At 40.4% G+C, this 21,970-nt stretch overlaps 1 protein-coding gene across 1 annotated transcript; it reads right to left on the reverse strand.

The window, feature by feature from the left end:
* Positions 1-6,072: 6,072 nt before the first annotated feature.
* On the reverse strand, positions 6,073-9,794 carry hikeshi (heat shock protein nuclear import factor hikeshi). The gene is made up of 2 exons (XM_034146069.1): positions 8,255-9,794; positions 6,073-6,603 (listed from the first exon to the last, which is right to left on the reverse strand). The coding sequence occupies exons 1-2, from the start codon at positions 8,591-8,593 to the stop codon at positions 6,340-6,342; spliced, it is 603 nt and encodes a 200-aa protein (XP_034001960.1). The 5' UTR covers positions 8,594-9,794; the 3' UTR covers positions 6,073-6,339.
* Between the last annotated feature and the right edge of the window lie 12,176 nt (positions 9,795-21,970).

Below are 21,970 nucleotides of genomic sequence, written 5' to 3' on the forward strand. Positions count from 1 at the left end.
GGTAAAGGGAGTTTATATAAAGATGAAGCTTAATTGTCCGACTTTACCATTAACTAATTAAGGATATCCCAAACATTAAATGTATTGCTGAATCTAGGATCAGTGAGGCGTGTGGCGCAGACGGCTAGTGCGTGGGTGTTCGGATCAGGGGAGCACAGGTTCAAACCTCACTGTGTGTGTGTGTGTGTGTGTGTGTGTGTGTGTGTGTGTGTGTGTGTGTGTGTGTGTGTGTGTGTGTGTGTGTGTGTGTGTGTGTGTGTGTGTGTGTGTGTGTGTGTGTGTGTGTGTGTGTGTGTGTGTGTGTGTGTGTGTGTGTGTGTGTGTGTGTGTGTGTGTGTGTGTGTGTGTTGGATAAAAGCGTCTAACAAGTAACATGTAATCTAGAAGAGCTTTTCAGAATGTTGCTTTTGACTCTACCTGTTGACTTCACCTCAGAAATAGGTGAAGAGTCAGCAGTGAAGTCAGTGAGGAAACATTTTAGCTGAAGGCTATTCCTTTGTTTTACACGAGCCTTAGGCAAACATATATTTGAGATTCCTTTGTCGTAACTCCTTTTTTGAAACAGACATATGTTGACATCCTGTCTGCAACACACATTCTTCCTCAGAGATAATTAAAAACACATTTTCCTTTCATAACAGTTCACTAAATCTTACTTGGATAACTTCAGTAATTTGAGTTATTATAAGGTTTGTCACCACGGTTATACGAGCTGGAAATATCTGGTCATAAATGGATAAAGTATACGGTTTCTCGTGGTGAAATGTATAGAAATGTGTTTTTATGTGATTGTAGTTATTACATGTACAGCACTTTGGCCCGACCAAAAATCGCTTTTAAATGTGCTCTATAAATAAACCTTGATTTGATTTGATTTGATTTGAAAAACGTTTAAAACTAGACATTTCTTCTTTAGCAAAAATACAGAAAACCGCATTAACGTTGTGTTTTCAGGTAGTTTATATTAGCTTTTTAGGCTTAGAGTCATTTGAGTTTTCTTATATTTTACACTTTTATATAATTGTATTATATTTGCCTTCTTTTTATATATTTAATATGTAGGCCTATTGTTGTCTTATTTGGAGCCTCTTAGCATGTCACACGATTGTTTTTTTACATCCAGAATGACAATAAATACACCTTTTTTAAATGATTGATTCTTAAAATATATATTTTTAGTTTTTATAATCGTTTTTATCTCACAGGTAAAGAAAGACACATTATTATCGCAGCGGCTGCTTTAAGTGAACGGCAGCGCCATCTGGAGGCCGATGGCTGAACTGCAGAAGACAGAATTACATATTGATTCAAATCAAGGTTAAGGAATACTTTAGTATGTTAATCATAGTTGGCGATAATGTGTAATCCTAGACAAAAACTTTTTACATTTTTTTTAGTATTGTGTTGTCTCGGCCCCTGTGTTGAGACTTAGAATATTTTCTTTCATTAACATTTTTGGAGCTTGTTTATCAGGAAGTTTGTAGTAACTTCGTCGTGATATTTCAGATCTTTTACCAAAAACGAAATTAAATGGATAACTCATGGTAGACCCCCACACTCACACAACTTCAGACTAAGACACCACTGTTGTGTAATGACACTTGTAATGGCAACTTTTAATGTTCCATTGTCCTACTCTTGTATTGCCATTACTTCACAGGAGGAGATGGAGTGATCCAGACGCAGACACAAACAGATGATTTTCCGGTTCTTTGGTGCAGTTTAGAATGATGTTTATTGAGCTTTACATACCAAGGTTTAATTATGCTGTCAAAGGTGTGGGGGAAACCTCTGTAGCAATTGGAAACAGGACTGAGACACGAGGAGAGCTGGAGCTTTGATGGCAAACACTGACGGTTTATTTGGAGCTTCGGCCGGAGAATTCATAAAACAGGCGGTGTGTCACGAGCTGACACAGCGGTTGCCAAACCAATTCTGAAGAACTCTTTCTGCAGCTCGAGGTTTTAAATAGTTCGGAGTGTAATAATCAACATTCTTTATCAGTGAGACTAAACAATTATGGACCCTGCTCGAGTCCTTACTAACACTAAGAAAGTGGATCACATCACTCCTGTTCTGAAGTCTTTACACTGGCTTCCTGTGTGTCAAAGAATTGATTTCAAAATATTTGAAATGGTTTAGGCCCAAAATACATGTCTGACCTACTGCTAAATTATGAACCCTCCAGAACTCTCAGGTCTTCAGGGACTGGTCAGCTTTCTGTCCCCAGAGTCAGAACTAAACATGGAGAAGCAGCATTCAGTTATTATGCTCCAAATATCTGGATCAAACTCCCAGAAACCTGCAGGTCCGCTGCAACTCTGACTACTTTTAAATCCAGGCTGAAGACTTTTCTTTTTGCCGCTGCTTTTAATTGAACTATTCACATCTTAAACTGCACTGTAATTTGTATTCACGTATTTTTTTCTTTTAATGTTTATTTTATTATCTTTGCTTTTTAATGACTTTTTTAAATGCCATTTTCTTAATGTCTTTCATTTGTGTAAAGCACTTTGAATTGCCTTGTGTTGAAAGGTGCTATATAAATAAACTTGCCTTGCCTTGCCCTGAATCTAACTAGAGCTCTCGTCCATAGAAAAGAATGTGCGCCGGGGAACCTTCGTCTCTGAACAGTAAACTACCTCATGGCAGCTTGTGCTCTGTCATAGACTGGCAACAACAATGCACCCAAGCTGCCCCTCCTTAAGAGAGACAGCAGCAGAACCCCAGGCCGTAGACCTGTGCCGTGAGAAAAGAGACAGTGAAGAGAGAAAACGATGAACTGGGTCGAAGGTTGAATACCTAAGCAAATGATTCCCTAACAAAAGGTTGTGGTATGAGCATCTGCCGGGCTGTTGACAGCATAATTAAACCTTGGTATGTAAAGCTCAATAAACATCATTCTAAACTGCACCAAAGGACCGTAAATCATCTGTTTGTGTCTGCGTCTGGATCACTCCATCTCCTCCTGTGAAGTACTGGCAATAAAAGAGTAGGACAATGGAACATTAAAAGTTGCCATTACATTAAGTGGAATCGGTAGGCTCTCTTCCTCCTGTGTCCTCGTCCTTTCCGGTCACCTTTTATACACCCGGTGCAGCTAACCCCCGCCACCAAGTGTCCAAAAATAATATTGCAGTATAAATATCAATTAAATAAACTGACACGCCAACAACACCCATAACATGGCTCCTACGACAATTATGTGCACTTTGTTAATTAGTAGAATCTACTTCGAATGTAACTTTTACATTTTTCTAATTTGAAATGTTATATTTTTTATCTATTTATCTATTAGTGTTTTATTTTTGTAATCTATCTTCTCTTATGCTGTCACAATGTACATTTCCCCTCTGTGGGACGATATCAAGTTATTCTGATATTCTGAAGGGCTATTTTCTTTATAAGCAATGCTTTCTGTCTGTCTGTTCAACTCACTTTGTTTTCCTGTACCATCTGTTAACATTGTCTGTATTCAGGGACGCCGCTTGCGGACAGGCAACGGCTTGGGGCCCCGGACCAGAAGGGGGCCCCCAAAGAAGGTAGATTGAGAAGGTCCACTGCAACGACAACATGAAACACCCTTTAATTTACTGCAGACATGTCAGGAAACCCCCTCAAGGCGGCCCCATGCATAGCGCGCTGTAAAATGCTGCTTCTTAAGGCCGCTACACACCCACCTGAGACCAAAGAACGCGTACCGAAGGCGTCCCGACTTTTACGTCAGCTTTGTCGCCTGCGTCGGCTACGCCACCCGCCTACGCCACCCGCCTACGAACACACGGCAAATACTTCAGTCGACGAGTGGCAATAACTGTCCTTACCAGCAGGCAGCGGTAGTGTGAACAGCCAATCAGTGATCGCTTGGGCCGACTTTCTCTGACCTCCCGCGGCCGATTCAACATGTTGAATCGGCCGAGGTGTGAAAAGCTGCCGTCAAGAGACGACGGTGCGGGACACACCAACCTGAGTAGGGCGCCGCGAATGCCCGACTGCCTCTGACGGCCTCTGACTCCCAAAATCGGGTTGGTGTGTAGCCAGCTTTATCTTAAATTTCGTTGCCTGGCTCCGCTCCGGTGGGGGGGGGGGCTGTCGGCTGTGCGTGGGGATGAAAAGCTGGTTTGAGGGGCCCCCAGTGAATGTTTGCCTAGGGCCCCCACAGACTCTAGTGGCGCGTTTCCACTACACGGCCTCGCTCGGCCTCGCTCGGTATGGCTAGGCCTCGTTAGGACTGGCTCACTTTATGGCGCATTTCCATTACAGTTTAGGAACTGGGGCAGTATCTATAGTAACGCAGTGTAGGCGGAGCCGTGACGTCATCTTCAATGAGAACCCCAGAAAAACAACACAGCCGTTAGCTGTTAGCACTCAGAGCTCACAGCTCCTCATATATGTTCAGAAACTAGACAAAAGTTAAACAAGTCCAAACCACAGACTGCCTGTGTCATGGTGAATACAGTCGCTGCTTTATTTATGTCTGTAGGCCGTTGTTGTGAGTGTGGACGGTCGGAGCATATACTGCGTTAGCTTAGCCAATCTCCATTTAGAAAACACGCATTTTAAAAGGTTTTTTTGCCTGCCGTCTGTCTGCAGACTTGTCAAAGCATTAATTCATGGTTTTTACTAACCGGTATCAGTATGTTGTTACTTCATCATTTTGAAACGTGTATTACAATTAAATCACGGTCAAATATGTCCATCTTGTTGTAGTTGTAGCCCCCTTGCCAGCGATGCTCTCTCTAGTTTAGCATACTCAGCCCGACTCAGCCTCGTTGTCTCTGGCCCTAGACCCACGATTTTATGAGGCCAGAAAAACTGTGAATTAGGACCCGCCGGCCGGTACTAGGCCAAGTGGAAACGCAACCAAAAACGGGCCGCTGACGTCACAGCCCTCTTAAACCGTGCTCCGCGCTGTAGTGGAAACGCGCCATAAGATCGCCAGTCTGCATTATTAAAATTGTATTAGTTAAATGTAAAACAAAAAACACTTTTGATATTGTATTCTTCTTGTCTCAGTTTCATACATGTTGTTGTGGGTTACATGTTGTTGTAGGTTACATGTTGTTGTAGGTTACATGTTGTTGTAGGTTACATGTTGTTGTAGGTTACATGTTGTTGTGGGTTACATGTTGTTGTAGGTTACATGTTGTTGTAGGTTACATGTTGTTGTAGGTTACATGTTGTTGTGGGTTACATGTTGTTGTGGGTTACATGTTGTTGTGGGTTACATGTTGTTGTAGGTTACATGTTGTTGTAGGTTACATGTTGTTGTGGGTTACATGTTGTTGTAGGTTACATGTTGTTGTAGGTTACATGTTGTTGTAGGTTACATGTTGTTGTAGGTTACATGTTGTTGTAGGTTACATGTTGTTGTGGGTTACATGTTGTTGTGGGTTACATGTTGTTGTGGGTTACATGTTGTTGTGGGTTACATGTTGTTGTGGGTTACATGTTGTTGTGGGTTACATGTTGTTGTGGGTTACATGTTGTTGTGGGTTACATGTTGTTGTGGGTTACATGTTGTTGTGGGTTACATGTTGTTGTGGGTTACATGTTGCATTTTCTCTTGAAATCAAAAGATGTTATTACAGCCTAGCCAAGACCTTAGTTGAGCCATCACCCTTTTAACATGTATGTTTTGATGTGGTTGTACTGTCATAAAACAAATAAAAAAACAAGGAAATAGTTTGATTTGTTTTGGAAGAATATTCAAAGTCTAGCATTACAAAATGGATATGACCAATGATATCAATCCCTCCATAAGAAAGGATAACTTGCGTATTAAAGGCTAACAAACATCATTTGAGAACAAATCCTTCATCTGTAATGTTAGGGATTTGAATGTAATAACTATCAGGTGAATGAATAATGTCCTAGTGAACAAAAGGCAATGAAGTTTCTGAGCTTTTAGTATTTTTTTAAATGTCTCTGTTATGTTTATTTTGTATTGGGTGCAATTTGGTTTAGATAACTATTTATAGAAAATAAGGAGCATTCTTGATTCTGAGCTTTTTAGTTTGTGTCAATGCAGGCGAGGTATTATTGTAGAAGAAATGAAATTTACACTTCGAATGGTGTGGAATAATCTATTTTATTTTAAGAGAAAAAACACTAAATCAATCTTATTTTGTTTTCATTTAGAGCTGCTGTTTCCATGGCCAAGAAGGATCCTCAATCTCATATTTACTATCGTTGTTCTTACTTTAATAAATAAAAACGTGTAATGATGATGAACCAAAACCCCTGTGCACGTTATAAACTGTAGGGAGTAAAGCTGTGTCTGAGAGACGAGTGGTTTGGCTGTAGGCACTGTGGAAACTGTCTTTTTTAGTCTTTGATTCAGTTCTTCCAGAAGTTGGGGTTCTGGCTCATCCTCCTCTGGAAGTTCTCGAACCACTTGAGGACGCAGCTGGAGGGGATGAAGGTCTCCGAGGGGTTCGGGGTCATCTGAGCCTGCGTCACCGCGAAGGACGAGGCGAAGTTGTAGAGACTGTCCAACATCTTCTGGGTGAAATGCAGGAAGGAGTCCACGGTGGAAACGGCGGCGCTGGAAACCGGAATCTGCTGGGCGAGCTGATCCAGAGCCTCCACCGACACACCGACCTGAGACCAACAAGACACATGGGGGACAATGTGGGACAATCAGAGGTGGGAAGTAGTGGAGTACAAATACTTCGTTACTGTACTTAAGTAAAGGTTTCTGCTATCAGTACTTTACTCCACTACTTATTTTTCAGACGACTTTTTACTTTCACTTCTTACATGTTGAACCCAAATACCTGTACTTTCTACTTCTTACATGTTGAACACAAATACCTGTACTTTCTACTTCTTACATGTTGAACACAAATACCTGTACTTTCTACTTCTTACATGTTGAACACAAATACCTGTACTTTCTACTTCTTACATGTTGAACACAAATACCTGTACTTTCTACTTCTTACATGTTGAACACAAATACCTGTACTTTCTACTTCTTACATGTTGAACCCAAATACCTGTACTTTCTACTTCTTACATGTTGAACCCAAATACCTGTACTTTCTACTTCTCACATGTTGAACACAAATACCTGTACTTTCTACTTCTTACATGTTGAACACAAATACCTGTACTTTCTACTTCTTACATGTTGAACACAAATACCTGTACTTTCTACTTCTTACATGTTGAACACAAATACCTGTACTTTCTACTTCTTACATGTTGAACACAAATACCTGTACTTTCTACTTCTTACATGTTGAACCCAAATACCTGTACTTTCTACTTCTTACATGTTGAACCCAAATACCTGTACTTTCTACTTCTCACATGTTGAACACAAATACCTGTACTTTCTACTTCTTACATGTTGAACACAAATACCTGTACTTTCTACTTCTTACATTTCCCAAACAGGCTGGTTCCTTTAGTTTGAATGTGTGTTTGGTGGCGTGATCATTATTATTTAGAGTCATTGCGTGCCTATTGATTTGAACACGATCCGTGTATCCATCATTTCCTGGTCTTCTCTAAAGAAGAGGGACCAATGAAAACGTTGTCATGTTGCCGTTGTTCAGCATGGAAACATTCATTAGCTAACAATGACATTATTGTTCTATTAATATAAAGGGAGGTCAGGTACTCTTTAAAACAGCTGCTAGTTATGGGTACTTTTTACTGAAGTACATTTCAAAGCCCTCTTTACTTTGACTTGAGTAAAGAAGTTTAGTCAGTACTTCTACTTTCACCAGAGTATCTTTAAACACGAGTATCTGTACTTCTACTTGAGTAAAGGATGTGTGTACTTTTGCCCTCTCTGGGGACAATGTGGGACACCTTACTGCGATGCTAAGATTAGATTTCAATAATGTCCATGTAACGCAGTGTTTCTCAAAGTGGGGGGTGCTAGTGAGCTAGTGGCCGGGTCTCAAACGGTTTGGTCACGATTAATGTAAACAATTATTTCCGAGGCACACGTTCATATTGATGCATTTTAATAAATGTTAACTTGGCCCATTACGTGACTATTTGTGTTGGAGGGCCCCGACTTTTTTTTCTTCTCCAAAGACAGAAAAAGTTTGAGAACCACTGATGTAAAGAGTGATGGAAAGTAACTACTAACTAAGATTTACTCAAGTACTGTACTTAAGTATTTAAATGTTTTGCTTTGTACTTCTCCTACACTACAGTTCAGAAGTAAATGGTGTACTTTTACTCCACTACATTTATGTAATAGCTTTAGTTACTTTACAGCTGGTCCTCCTACCTGAGCCACGGAGGGTGACAGCCGGGAGGAGGAGGCCATCATACCGAAGGGGTTTTCCCCGCCCTCCCCCGCCTTCAGGCAGGAGATCTTAAAGATGGCACTGGGCTTCTCGTTGGTGATGAAGCCGAGCAGCTGCCACACCTCGCTGCCGCCCGAGGGGTCCGGGAAGGAGAAGTGGACCGCTCCTCCGGTACCGGCGGGGAACGGAACCGTGCCCAGCATGAACACCACCACGTGGTTCACCTTCTCATAGTCCGGCAGGTTGAACACGAACTTGTCCGAGGCGACTTGCACCGCGTCTGTCTGCACCAACCTGCCGGCCACCAGACAGCCGAACATCCCGCTGCAGCTGCTGGAGGATTAGCCGTTAGCTTCGCTGTTAGCCTTCAGCCCCTCCTAGTTATTTAAAAACCCAGCAGCACGTGTTATCCGGTAAAAGGCAGAGACATGACTCCCGCTGCCGGTAGTGTGGTGAAGTGCTGTAATGCTCGACTATCGATTGTGCGTCCTGATAACTGTCCACTGTGTTTACTGTACTGAGTTCAATGTAAAGGGTTAATATAGCCCTTTGTTTAGACTGACAGGCAAACCTTACTCCCTGTAGAGCAAATACATATGGGATGTGACCAACAGCTTTCTGAACATTCTGAGAAGTCGGAACTCAATTTATTTTTAATTCTGGTCACACCCCAAGATCAATGGACTATATTACAACATCATGTTATTGTTGTTTTGTATTTCTTGTCATTGCATTGTTGAGGATCCTGCGACCAGTGTTTCATTCATTACATTACTACACCTTAGTTGTGTATATGATGACACATTTGACAATTATGACGATACACCATTTGAATCTTGAATGTATATAACTTTATTTATCAGTTTTGCAAAACAAACTTACAATAACATAAATGGTTGAGCCTTCATGAAAAAAGTTGTAAGCATAACATTGTATAAAATCAGAATCAGAATACCTTTATTCATTACATTCATAATAATAATATCCCATTAATATATTAATTAAAATATCCATTTCTTCTAACGTGTTGTGTTTGGGGTCAATAAGGACATACTGCCCTTCCAGTGTCAGCAGTCCAAAGGCTTGCTGTTGCCTCTCCTTTTGATTCGTACACTCCGGACACAATGAGCCACAAAGTGTGGGCTTGCAAGTGGGTCCAACTCCTTCATTTTGAATGTGATCATTTTCTTGAGCTTTAAACGGCGGCGCTCAAAATGAGCCCCAAGGATCAAAGGAAGACAAAAGTGAAGTCTCTGTTCTTTAATGTGAAAGTGAAGCGTCTCTGGCTGTCCGTCACTTTGGATCTGAGTTCAGTTTAGTCGTTTGTTACCCTCTTATTCTCCAAGTCCTCTAAAGGTTTAGTAAATCAAAGCAGCATTTACTCCTCATGGCGGCTCCGCTGTTACTCTGATTCTGGCCCAGTATAATCATTAACTCTACTCGTGAATTATTTCATTACTGCTCTTTACTACCATGCAGTGGTGTAACGTAGTGAAGTACATTTACTCAAGTATTGTGCAATATTGTGGTACTTGTACTTTACTTGAGTATTTCCATGATATGCTACTTTATACTTCAACTCCACTACAATTTGACAATTATTTGACAAAATTAGGTACTAGTTATAAATTCAGATTATTAGCTAAAATAAAAGATCAATAAACTATGATATATAATTATAGATTAAATTATCCAGCAGCAGCATATCAAGTTAAAGTTGCTCCACTTGTAACAACACATGAATGTATTGTTATGACCGGCTCGTAGGCCACAACAGGAAGAGAGAGAGAGACGTTCGAGGGTTCCAAAAACACGGCACATTTATTGTGGCGATTCCAAAACACCAAAAACATGAGGATGGGCGAGGGGAAAGGATCCCGGAGAGAGTCTTCCTGTGGCGGGCTTGGAGAGAGTCACGAAGGCCCTGTGACTCCGGGCAGCTGGGCTTAAGTAGCACCTCGGCTCCGGCCAGGTGTCCCCATGCTGATTGGCCTCCTCAGCTCCACCCCCATCACAGGACCTGCAACACACCTGCACACTCACAGGCCACAGGCTCTGGGGCCGTCACAGTATACAAAATAAAAGAATCCAGTAATTCAATATATAAGATTCTAAAATGGGACATTGGGCACAGTAAGTACTTTTACTTTTGGTACTTTTACTATTTTTGTATGCCAATACGTCTCAGTTTATGCTGCTTTATACTTCAACTCCACTACAATTTGGAAACCAGTATTGTACTTTTTACTCCACTGCATTTATTTGACAGCTTTTAGTTACTATAGATAGATATAGATTAATAGATCATTCAAAACATAAATCAATTATTAAATACACTTTGACAGATATCTCTAGGTTAGGATATCCAGCAGCAGGACATCAAGTTATTACAATGAGCTCTACATTTACTAACTGTGATAAAACACATCAATAATCATTATAGTAACTCAATGCCATTCTGAAAAGGGCCATAATAAGGAGTACTTTTCATTTGGCTACTTTAAGTATATTTTGATACCAATGCTTTTGTACTTTTAGTTGTAACTGAGTATTTGTACCCTGTAGTATTTCTGCTTTTGCTTTAGTAGAATATCTGAGTACTTCTTACACCACTGCTACCATGAGTGTGGAGCCGTGTGCTACAAAAGCCTGAATTTAAAACAGATATTTTACAGCTGAAGACTGTTTTCAAATGTAGAGCAGGTTGTGAGCGAGGCTCAGTTTGTAAATGAGGAAACAGTTCAGAGTGTCTGCTCTTCCTCCTGGAGTGAGTCAGAGTTTGATAAGCCCTCCCTCTCCTTCCTGGGTTACGGTCGAATAGTCCAACAATCAGCTCCTAAATTCTAACCCTATCGTCTATCCCTTGACCTCTGAGTGAAAGGTCACGGGGTTAAGGGATAGTGGATAGGAGAATTCAAAAGGACTTAGGAGAAGAGACTGCGGTACTTTAGAGAATCGACTGCACTTTCACTATCCGACGTGTTTATGATGCGCCAGCGGACGTCATCAATGTGCGTCTGCTGCTGTGGGGAAACTATGGAAACTACAGTTTTCTATACAGCGGACTACAACATGGATGTTTAATAAGAACGAGGGACTACTGTAAACTCATCTAGAGACTCTGCACCGTGCTCTGATGCTGTTATGCTTTATGAACGGGGACAACAGAGAAACATATTCTTCATGACCAAAGTTGGAATTGAAATAAAAAAGGAAAGTGAAACTTATGCTCGTCACCCTCTCCCTCCGGTCCACATTAATACAAATGATCCCAATACGTATGATTGTATGAAAAGATCTTCAAATCAATACAAATGTATTTATTATAAACGTTAGTCCTTAACATCTATCACTGTGTATATCACCATTCAAACATCTTTTCAAAGTTGAACAAACCCCACACAGCTCAGTAAAGACTGTGAAATGTTGACTTTATTTGATCATTTCAGTAAAAACTAACGTTCATATTTCTCTTTTTGATTATAATACTGATGAACGTTCAAAACAAAGCACTTTGGCAACTTACCACATACGTTTTAAAATGCTTAATAAGCACCGTAACTTTCATGATATCATTTCTCGTTCATAATCGGTTGTTTCCGTGAACGGCCAACTGTTGTGTGACGGCAAATGCCGCGGCCGCAAGGCATTGTGGGGCAGCACTTTCTCCTCTCCTTTAGGTGAGGGAGGTCCAGTGGTTCCTAAGCTAAAGGAGGTTATAAAGGAAGTTTGAAACCTCCTTTCCTTTCATTTAGAGAATTCAAACGGCTCTTATCATGGCTGCCACTGAGGGACTTCCGGGTCATTTCACTCCGATAGGAAGGTTCCTAAGCTAAATGGACTATTCGACTGCAACCTTGCTCTCAGACACAGCCAGCTCCACTCTGTGTTTCCTGGTTCCTCCCCTTTAGATCCACACTGAGGAGGAGGGGTGTAACCAACATGTGGGTAAAGCACAAGAGTATGAGGTGTGATTTGTATGAGGTGTGATTTGTGCCAATGAACGAACTCACTGAGCAGACAATCGTGTCGATCGTCGCCTTGACGTGAACTGTGCCGCGAGAGAAGTAACGTGACACTCTCGTCGCCACCCCTCTCGTCTGAGAAGCTACGTGACGTCTGCGTCTGAAGTTACTTTACTTTGGTCACCAAATAACCCAGTAATGTTACAGCTACTTAGTTGCTGTTCAAGCTAGACTCTATTTCAATATAGTTTTGGTATTAAAATAATGTTACACCTCTTGTATGCCCTGAATGCAAAAACAACCACAGACAAGAATATATATTTTTAATTATCAAAATGATAACAAAGGCTGAAAAAACAGGAGAAGCCTGTCTTCCCTTGGTCTCCAGGAGAAAACTGCATATCACCAAGTTTTCATATAGTTTTGTGTGTGAAATAGATCGCTGCAGTGAACACGACTTTATGTATTTGTTTATGGTTTATTTGATTTGGAGGGATGCAGTATACATAGAAGTTCAGAGAAGAGGCAACCCCTATTGTTTATTTCATTTCATTTTGGCACCATGGCAGAGGCAAATATAGAGTTAATGTGCAGAGATTATAAAGTCCCGTTTACTAAAATATGTAGGCTATTGTTTTTTGATGTTTAGTTGACAAAATAGTCACTGTGCTACATTTTGCTGCACTCAAGCATACATCTGAAGACAAGAGTTGTGTCCCCCTTTGGCCACAAGGGGGAGTATATATATATTGTATATATATATATTTTGTATAGATGTTGCAACTATACAGAGCTTTGGCAATACTATATGTAACTGAGGTCATGCTAATAAAGCTATTGAATTGAATTGAGTATACCTTTAGTGAGCTGTCAGGAGGAAACAAAGGTTCACCAACACATTGCACTTTAATGCTGAGAAAGTACAAAGACGTGAAACGATGTGCTGCAATGTCTGTGTATTTTTGAAGAATGCCAAGTAAAGGAAGAAAGTAATAACTCGCACTGAGTCTTAATACATTACTTTATTTCTATTATATAAAAACACTATCCAATGATTTATTATGTTTGTGTTACACACACACCATTAACCTATACAACAAGAGGGAGCCCTGGCTCAAGGACGGACAACACAAGGACACCACACATGATTCTTTTCCAATTACAGTATATTTATTTAAAGAGAGTAACTCAATTGTGATATCAGTTAATCAGTAATGTGTGTAGCGTACGGGTGTGTGATGTGTCAGCAGGGCCGGACTGGGACCATAGCAGGTCAGGAATCATACACCCAGCCAGGCCACTGCTAGTTTAGTTTGGGGGCGTTTTGCTGGATGTCTCGTCAATATTTACAACGTTGCTGCCCGTAGTGATAGCCCTACAGTTTGAATCTACTACTTAAATAGAAACATATGGACATAGGATATTGTTAAAAAAAGTGTGCATATGTATTTGGGAACCTTTCAATGTGAACATGTTTTATTTGGGGGTGGACCTCAAATGGATTAAACTGTGATCAATAACTATAGTAACTTATTGAGAGAACATGAACATAGCTTGCTTATACTGTTGTCATTACATTTCCTTTGTTCAGTGTTTTCATAGACATAGCCTATTGAAACAGTTTCCTCTGTACCTGCCAGTTCTGTCCACTGAGCTCTGCATCTCTCCCTCAGGGTCATCACCATCAGCATCATCTGATAGTGGAACTGAATAAGGAGAACATGTAATCATTACATTAACAACTATTTATGAAATAACATTATTCAAGAACATACATTATGCAACACTTATTTTATCACTTAGTTGACCCTGTATGTGCCTGGCCTAATACCATAATGAGTGTCTCCCCTTTAGACAACATAACCATCTCAAGTGATTCACTCACAGAGTGAGGGGTTTGTAGCCCCACAGTTAGCTGCAGTCTAACGGTTATATTACATATATTTGCCTTGAGTAACATTAAGGACATGTTTGGGTTTTGTGTAGCCTTATAGTCTCCAGTCACACAGGGCCTGCCACTAACTTAGCATTGGACTGAGAAACTGTTTTGTTGACATTTCGCTACCTTTTTTTGCAGGATGGGGGTCCATCCTTCCACAATAATTAATCTTGCCGTCAGTTTCAGTCGGTCCAGTCCACACTAATGTAAACAGCAGCGAGCTGGTCTCGTGAGAAACGGAGAGAGGAACAACCAATCACATCTTCATTATTCTCCTGAAATGTAAATGTGCCCATTCGCTAGTCTGACACATAGACTGTATATAAAGGTCTGGTCTGACAGGTGCGTGGTTCTCACTGCGCTTCATACCGGTGCAACTTTGAACACCTTCAATATATGCCGCATTAATGGATTTGGCCTGCAGTCACCGCATCTGGGCTGAATTAAACACGTATTATTTTAGTCCTGTGTGTTTATAATGGCGCATTTCCACTACACGGTCGGCCTCGGCCACGCTCGGTACGGCTCGGTACGGCTTGGCCTTAACAGGGCCGACTCACTTCATGCTGCGCTTCCATTACAGTTTAGGAACTGGGGTAGTTACTATAGTAACGCAGTGTAGGCGGAGCCGTGACATCATCTTCAATGAGAACTCCAGAAACACAACACAGCCGTTAGCTGTTAGCACTCAGAGCTCACAGCTCCTTATATATGTTCAGAAACTCGACAAAAGTGAAACAAGTACAAACCACAGACTGCCTGTGTCATGGTGAATACAGTCGCTGCTTTATTTATGTCTGTAGGCCGTTGTTGTGAGTGTGGACGGTCGGAGCATATACTGCGTTAGCTTAGCCAATCTCCATTTAGAAAACACGCATTTTAAAAGGTGTTTCTCCTGCCGTCTGTCTGCAGACTTGTCAAAGCATTAATTCATGGTTTTTACTAACCGGTATCAGTATGTTGTTACTTCGGCATCATTTTGAAACGTGTATTACAATTAAATCACGGTCAAATATGTTCATCTTGTTGTAGTTGTAGCCCCCTTGCCAGCGATGCTCTCTCTAGTTTAGCATACTCAGCCCGACTTAGCCCTGTTTGTTGGCCTCGATAGAACCACAATTTTCTCGGGCCAGAAAAGACGTGAAAAAGTGGCCCCGGGCCGGGCCGGGCCGGAACTAGGCCTAGTGGAAGCGCAACCAAAAACGGGCACGGCACGACACGGCACGCTTAAAGCGAGCTCCGCGCTGTAGTGGAACTGCGCCATTAGAGGCCATGTCAGCAGGCCACATCATGCCAGCGTTGCGTTCACAAGACATACAAGCCACAAACTGGCAATCGAAACATGCTACAACCTGAGGGACAGTGAATGAGACGCACAGACACAGACACACCCACACACACCTTGAGGGAGGGAGGGACAGCTGATCGGATTTCGGTTCCCGACCCTCATCACATCCCCAGCCACAGCCGTGGTCTTAACCGGTCTTGACATAAAATCTCGAGTCCTATAGGTCCGATACAGAGACAATACGAAACCAAATGCAGTCGATTCCGAGACCAATACCGTTAAAAAGTGGTCTGGAGACCGGTCTTGAGTCCAACACCAGCAAATATTCTCATACTAATTGTTAAGGAATAATTCTTCTAGATATCTAACCTTACACACCAGACACTCGGTGTCATAAAGGGAGGAGGAGAACGAGTCAGGAAGACTGACGGACATGTTCTTCCAGCTCTCGTACAAAGATGAACTTTGAATTGAATGTCCAGATGTTTAAAGATGTACAATTAATGATTGTTTTTTTATATTTCCAATGACCAGACATGTGTTAAATAGTGGTGATCAATATATTTTGTCAGATCAGATTACACTTTCACACTAAACAAAATTAATAAATAAATATTTTCAGATTATAAGGTATTGAATAATAAGGTATTTCTAATATAACAGATAATGTTAATATCCTTAATCATCCAGCAACCAGGCTTAACAACACTACTCTTTAATGTATTGTCCATGAACAGACAGACCTAACATGATGTTTCAAGTACACTGGATTAATTTTAGTTTTGGCCCAAAACAAATATTTATAATAATTCATATAACAATTATGTAGCATATTTGATCCTCAAATTGGAGAAGTATAATTTAAAGAAATTGATATTCTATATTCAACATTAGATAAACACAGAAGAACCCTTTCCAAGTACCATAAGTAGATGTTCAGGTAAGTATGGCTAATAAGAATAATTGATAGACTTAATTTGGTACAGATCAGTTGTAGCATTTACAAATGTATGAATTAAAGTTTTAAGAATGTTTAATCTTTCCTTTCCAGGTTTTTACAAAAGTCTTTGAATATTTGCCTAACTTTTCCTTTTCAGATTTTGAACAATGTACTTGACTAAAATGAATGTATTGATGTTACTAAGACGAAGTGCCTTACTCTTGGCTAAAGCGTAATGAAGTAAACGTAAAGTAATCCTAAAATTGAGGACACTGCAACTTTGCCGATTACAGATTGATCAAATCACCACTGTGAATGTTATGCCTTAGCTGGATCTCTGATGATCCTAAGTTTGAAATGCTTTTGACTAGTGATTGCCTTAAAGCAAATCTTTAAGCTGCTGCTGGTTTTGATTTTATAGTTTGATAAATGACATTAACTAATGGTTTAAATGATAAAAGATATTAGTTTAAAACAAATATTTTGCTATTATGTATCTGTGTTTTATGTGTGTTCATTATTGTGCTTATTGACAAAAGATGCTCCAAACACTGATGAGAGATAATTGTTCCTATTATGATTGGCTGTATCAATCATTGTGATTGAATGTTTCAATCTTACTCTACTTTGTGATGTAATTGAATGTAAGGTGAGACCGCACTCGAATCTGAAGACGCCTATTGATTTAAGTATTGACCAGAATTATTATTAGACTAATGTTTTAAGGTTATCAAAAATGATAAAAAGAGAGGAACTGTTAAGGAATAATTCTTCTAGATATCTAACCTTTTGCTCTGTGACGTTTTATGATCTACTCTGACGTCTGTTATCTCCTTTAAGGAAAGGCCTTGGTGCCATATGTGTTGTTGTTACCAGTTTGTGACCGGTCAACTTGTCTGGCACGAATGGTAATTGTTGTGAGAACGCTGAGGCACTTCTTTATCGATGTTTGTGGACTCTAATGGCGCGTTTCCACTACAGCGCGGAGCACGGTTTAAGAGGGCTGTGACGTCAGCGGCCCGTCTTTGGTTGCGTTTCCACTTGGCCTAGTACCGGCTAGCGGGTCCTAATTCACAGTTTTTCTGGCCTCATAAAATCGTGGGTCTAGGGCCAGAGACAACGAGGCTGAGTCGGGCTGAGTATGCTAAACTAGAGAGAGCATCGCTGACAAGGGGGCTACAACTACAACAAGATGGACATATTTGACCGTGATTTAATTGTAATACACGTTTCAAAATGATGAAGTAACAACATACTGATACCGGTTAGTAAAAAACAGGAATTAATGCTTTGTCAAGTCTGCAGACAGACGGCAGGCGAAACACCTTTTAAAATGCGTGTTTTCTAAATGGAGATCCGCTAAGCTAACGCAGTATATGCTCCGACCGTCCACACTCACAACAACGGCCTATACAGACATAAATAAAGCAGCGACTGTATTCACCATGACACAGGCAGTCTGTGGTTTGTACTTGTTTAACTTTTGTCTAGTTTCTGAACAGATATGAGGAGCTGTGAGCTCTGAGTGCTAACAGCTAACGGCTGTGTTGTTTTTTCTGGGGTTCTCATTGAAGATGACGTCACGGCTCCGCCTACACTACGTTACTATAGATACTGCCCCAGTTCCTAAACTGTAATGGAAATGCGCCATAAAGTGAGCCAGTCCTAACGAGGCCTAGCCATACCGAGCGGGGCCGAGCGAGGCCGTGTAGTGGAAATGCGCCATAAGATGTGAAATCTTCGAGGCCATGAGTGTCGGACGCAGGTGGTTCAGTGTTCCCAGCTGTTTAGTCTACTCCTTCAGAGATGTTGATTACTCTCTGTGAACCAGTTAAAAGGTCTAGCATAGAGAGAGGCTCTTCAGAATTGACGTGGCAACTCTACCGTGAAGTCAGAACCTCTGACTCTTTGACTTGTGATGTGAATCCTCCGGCTGATACTCTGAATAAAACCCATCAGTGTTTGACATCAAAAGCTCCAACTCTCACCGTGTCTCCTTCCTGAGTCGGTGACTCCCAATGCATTGCTACACAGAAGTTTCCCCCACACTAATGATTATTAATTATTATTCCCCTCTCTTCTGATACCAATACTGTGCCGATGAGAAAGTGTAGGCTACCTGTAACACTCTCCAAACTACTGTAGGAGCGCAATCATTCGAAAAATATTATATAGGATAATGCTATACAATGCTAACGGAGGCGACACGTACGTTATTCACGCGCTTATCCACACGTACGTTATCAACACGCATATCTAAGATAGTGCTTTCTAAGCTACGCCGCCGCTACGTGAGCGCGTACTTTGAGCGCACCTATGGTACGTCGCCATGACGTCTGACATCGTCGTGACGTCGCCTGTATTCTACGTCAACCCATTCAAAATTGATGGAGGCATTGGCGCACATTGACACGTCAGTTCTCCGCTCAGTTAGCTTAGTTATCTGTTCTTTGGCACAAATCACACCTCATAGTTATCTGTTCTTTGGCACAAATCACACCTCATAGTTATCTGTTCTCTATGGAGCTAATTTCCTGCCATAACTCCACAAACAAACTAAACAGGTTTTACAAATGCCTCATGATTCACTAACAAACACAATGTGGTTTGCAAATACAAAACACCATCTACAAACTAATGCATTTAGTTTTGCAAAGAAAAAACGTATCTATCAAATAAACACATACCATTATTCTAATAAATCATGTTTCATAGACAAATTCAGCTTAGGTTTTACAAGTACACACATTTTTTTTACAACTACAAAACTTTTTCTTCTCACGGCGGAATATTACTGCCAAAAGTCACGTGAGTGAGTCACGTGACTTTTGGCAGTAATATTCCGCCGTGGTTGTGCTCATACACACTCACACATGCTCACTCACACATGCTCCACGGCAGCAGGGGGCGCTACTGAGTCCATTGGGAAGGCGGGAGGTTGAGCAGAGCATGGAACAGCTCTTGCCAGCCTGATCATGACAGCGGTGTTTCTAGCGATCCAGCATCTGAATTTAGCGATTACAACGAAAACAGCCAAGACACATATTGAGCCCAGAAAATGAATGTTCTTAGGGCTGTAAATATAATAAGCCTTTGTCTAAAATGGACAACATTGTAACTAAGGAGATTTAAACTATACAGCGATCAGCTGCTCTTCATTTTCTTTCCTGCTATATTCAATGAGTGATACAAATATTTTTTACCATACATTCTGAATAAAACTGATACTGTTGGACTCGGTACTAGCTGACTGCTACCAGAAATAAAAGGAAGTACTTTACTGTGTACTTTGTGAGTAATCCTCTGTCAGAGTCCCCTCCATAGTACATAATGCATGTTTTTTGCTATCTTTGATGAATGATAAAAGGGTCATTCCAGAATTGGAGGACAATTTAGACACCAACATTTTTGAAAAATGAACCTTTCATTTGATTATTTTTTGTTATGTATTTAGGAAAAACAGATAATAAACCATAAAAAAAAGTGATTTGCCCAGCTAAGGCATCAAATGTATATTTTCCAATGAAGAATTAACCCTGTTACTCTAATTATAGTAACAGGGTTGCAAGTAACAGGGTTGAAAATCAATGCTAATTTTAGCTTTTACCTCAGGAATTAATGCTAGCTGCACAATGTAATGCTATTGTCAAGGAATGGACACACTTTATATTATATTTATATTTATATATATTTAACAAAAGAAAGATACATTTGAAATTAATTTGTTTTAGTCTCATCATTTGAGTAACAGGGTTGCGTTTGTATGAGTGCCACACTCCTTCAAGAGTGACAAGATTGGAAATATATTACAAATAAAAGAGAGGACTTAGTTGTGGTCTACCCATGGTAGTAGCACATGGCTTGCTGATGTCCTTTCCACTGTGTCATGCGACAAACAGTTTTTTCACTTCCTCTGCCAAGCTAAAAAGGTTTCGGTAACATGTTGCGCGCATGTTGAGGGACACACCTTCTGTGCAAAATTACTGTTATTTAAAATGTGTTTATGATTTAACAAATTGATTTTACCATTACAAGACACATATATCAATAGAATAATACCAAAAGAGTAAATAAAAACCCTATTTTAAATGTTATAGTTGACATGCAAGTTGGTCACCAAGAAGCTGGGACAAGAGAAAAGGGCAATTTTAGGGGGTGTTCGAGAGCTATTTGATATTTTAAATAATATTTTGAAACCACTTTTTCTACAACTTTATATGCATCTTGTCTCAAGACAAGTATATTTAACACAACAAGTGCATGTCTTAGCTTTTTGGGCATGGATTATTAGATTTTTTATATGGGGGACATGAAATGTCCTCCAATTCTGGAATGACCCAAAAATAAAATGTTACCATTAGTTCTTAATGAAATTGATACGGTTTGACTTTGTATTAGTAAGCCTACTACTAACAATACATTGAAGTACTTTTACTGTGTATTTTTTGAGAAATACTCTGTCAAAGTCCCCTCCTGAGAACAAAATCAAGCCACTTCTTCTAAGTTTTTTGGGTGATTTAATGGGTGATGTAACATTAATGACAGACATAATATGAGGTCCTTGGCACTCTAGAGGGGTCATTTTGTGATCATGGGGCATCACCCTTACAGCATCAGGACAATATCATATGGAGTCAGATACTGGAAGTGGGCTGGAGGCGTTAACTGGGACTGATGGAAGGATGAGGCTGATGAGACTGAAGAATCTGCGAGGAACGAACTAGCGGCAGAGGAATAATTATATATTAAAAGACAGCAGCATCATAAGAGGGCAACCATGTGACAGAGTGTGTTACTTTGCTGAAGGATATTTGTGACCAGCTATCCATTCCAGGCCAGACTCTAAAGACTTTCCAAGGTGTGAAAATGCTGCTGCCGGAGTACTGACTGGAAGTATTGCTGATATCATGTCTACCATCCTCTTAATATACTCTGTCCAACAATATCAGTCTCAGGAAGAAATGTTTTTTAACGCTTATTAAAAGAAAAACATGCATTCTTGTACTCAGGAGGGGACATTGACAGAGGATTACTGGAAAAGTACACAATAAGTACTTCATAGTACTTGTGGGGGTAGTATCAGTAGTACTGAGTCCAACAGGATCAATCTCACAAAGAACTAATGGCAACAAAAAAGAATTCCCTCATCAAACTTAGCAGAAGTGGCTTGATTTTGTTCTCAGGAGGGGACTTTGACAGAGCATTTCTCAAAAAATACACAGTAAAAGTACTTCAATGTATTGTTAGTAGTAGGCTTACTAATACAAAGTCAAACCGTATCAATTTCATTAAGAACTAATGGTAACATTTTATTTTTATCATTCATCAAAGATAGCAAAAAACATGCATTATGTATGGAGGGGACTCTGACAGAGGATTACTCACAAAGTACACAGTGAAGTACTTCATTTTATTTCTGGTTGCAGTCAACTAGTACCAAGTCCAACAGTGTCAGTTTTATTAAGAACTTGTGGTAAAAAATATTTGTATCACTCATTGAATATAGCAGGAATAAAAATGAAAACAGCTGATTGACCGAGTGCAGAATCGCTGTATACAGGGGCG

Source organism: Trematomus bernacchii, unplaced genomic scaffold, assembly GCF_902827165.1.
Source record: "Trematomus bernacchii unplaced genomic scaffold, fTreBer1.1, whole genome shotgun sequence".
NCBI lineage: Eukaryota > Metazoa > Chordata > Actinopteri > Perciformes > Nototheniidae > Trematomus > Trematomus bernacchii.

Coding starts and splice junctions, on each gene's coding strand:
- hikeshi (XM_034146069.1), bottom strand. CDS start 8,593: ATGTTCGGCTGTCTGGTGGCCGGCAGGTTGGTGCAGACAGACGCGGTG. Junction 6,604..8,254: donor TGTCACCCTCCGTGGCTCAG/GTAGGAGGACCA, acceptor TGTTGGTCTCAG/GTCGGTGTGTCGGTGGAGGC.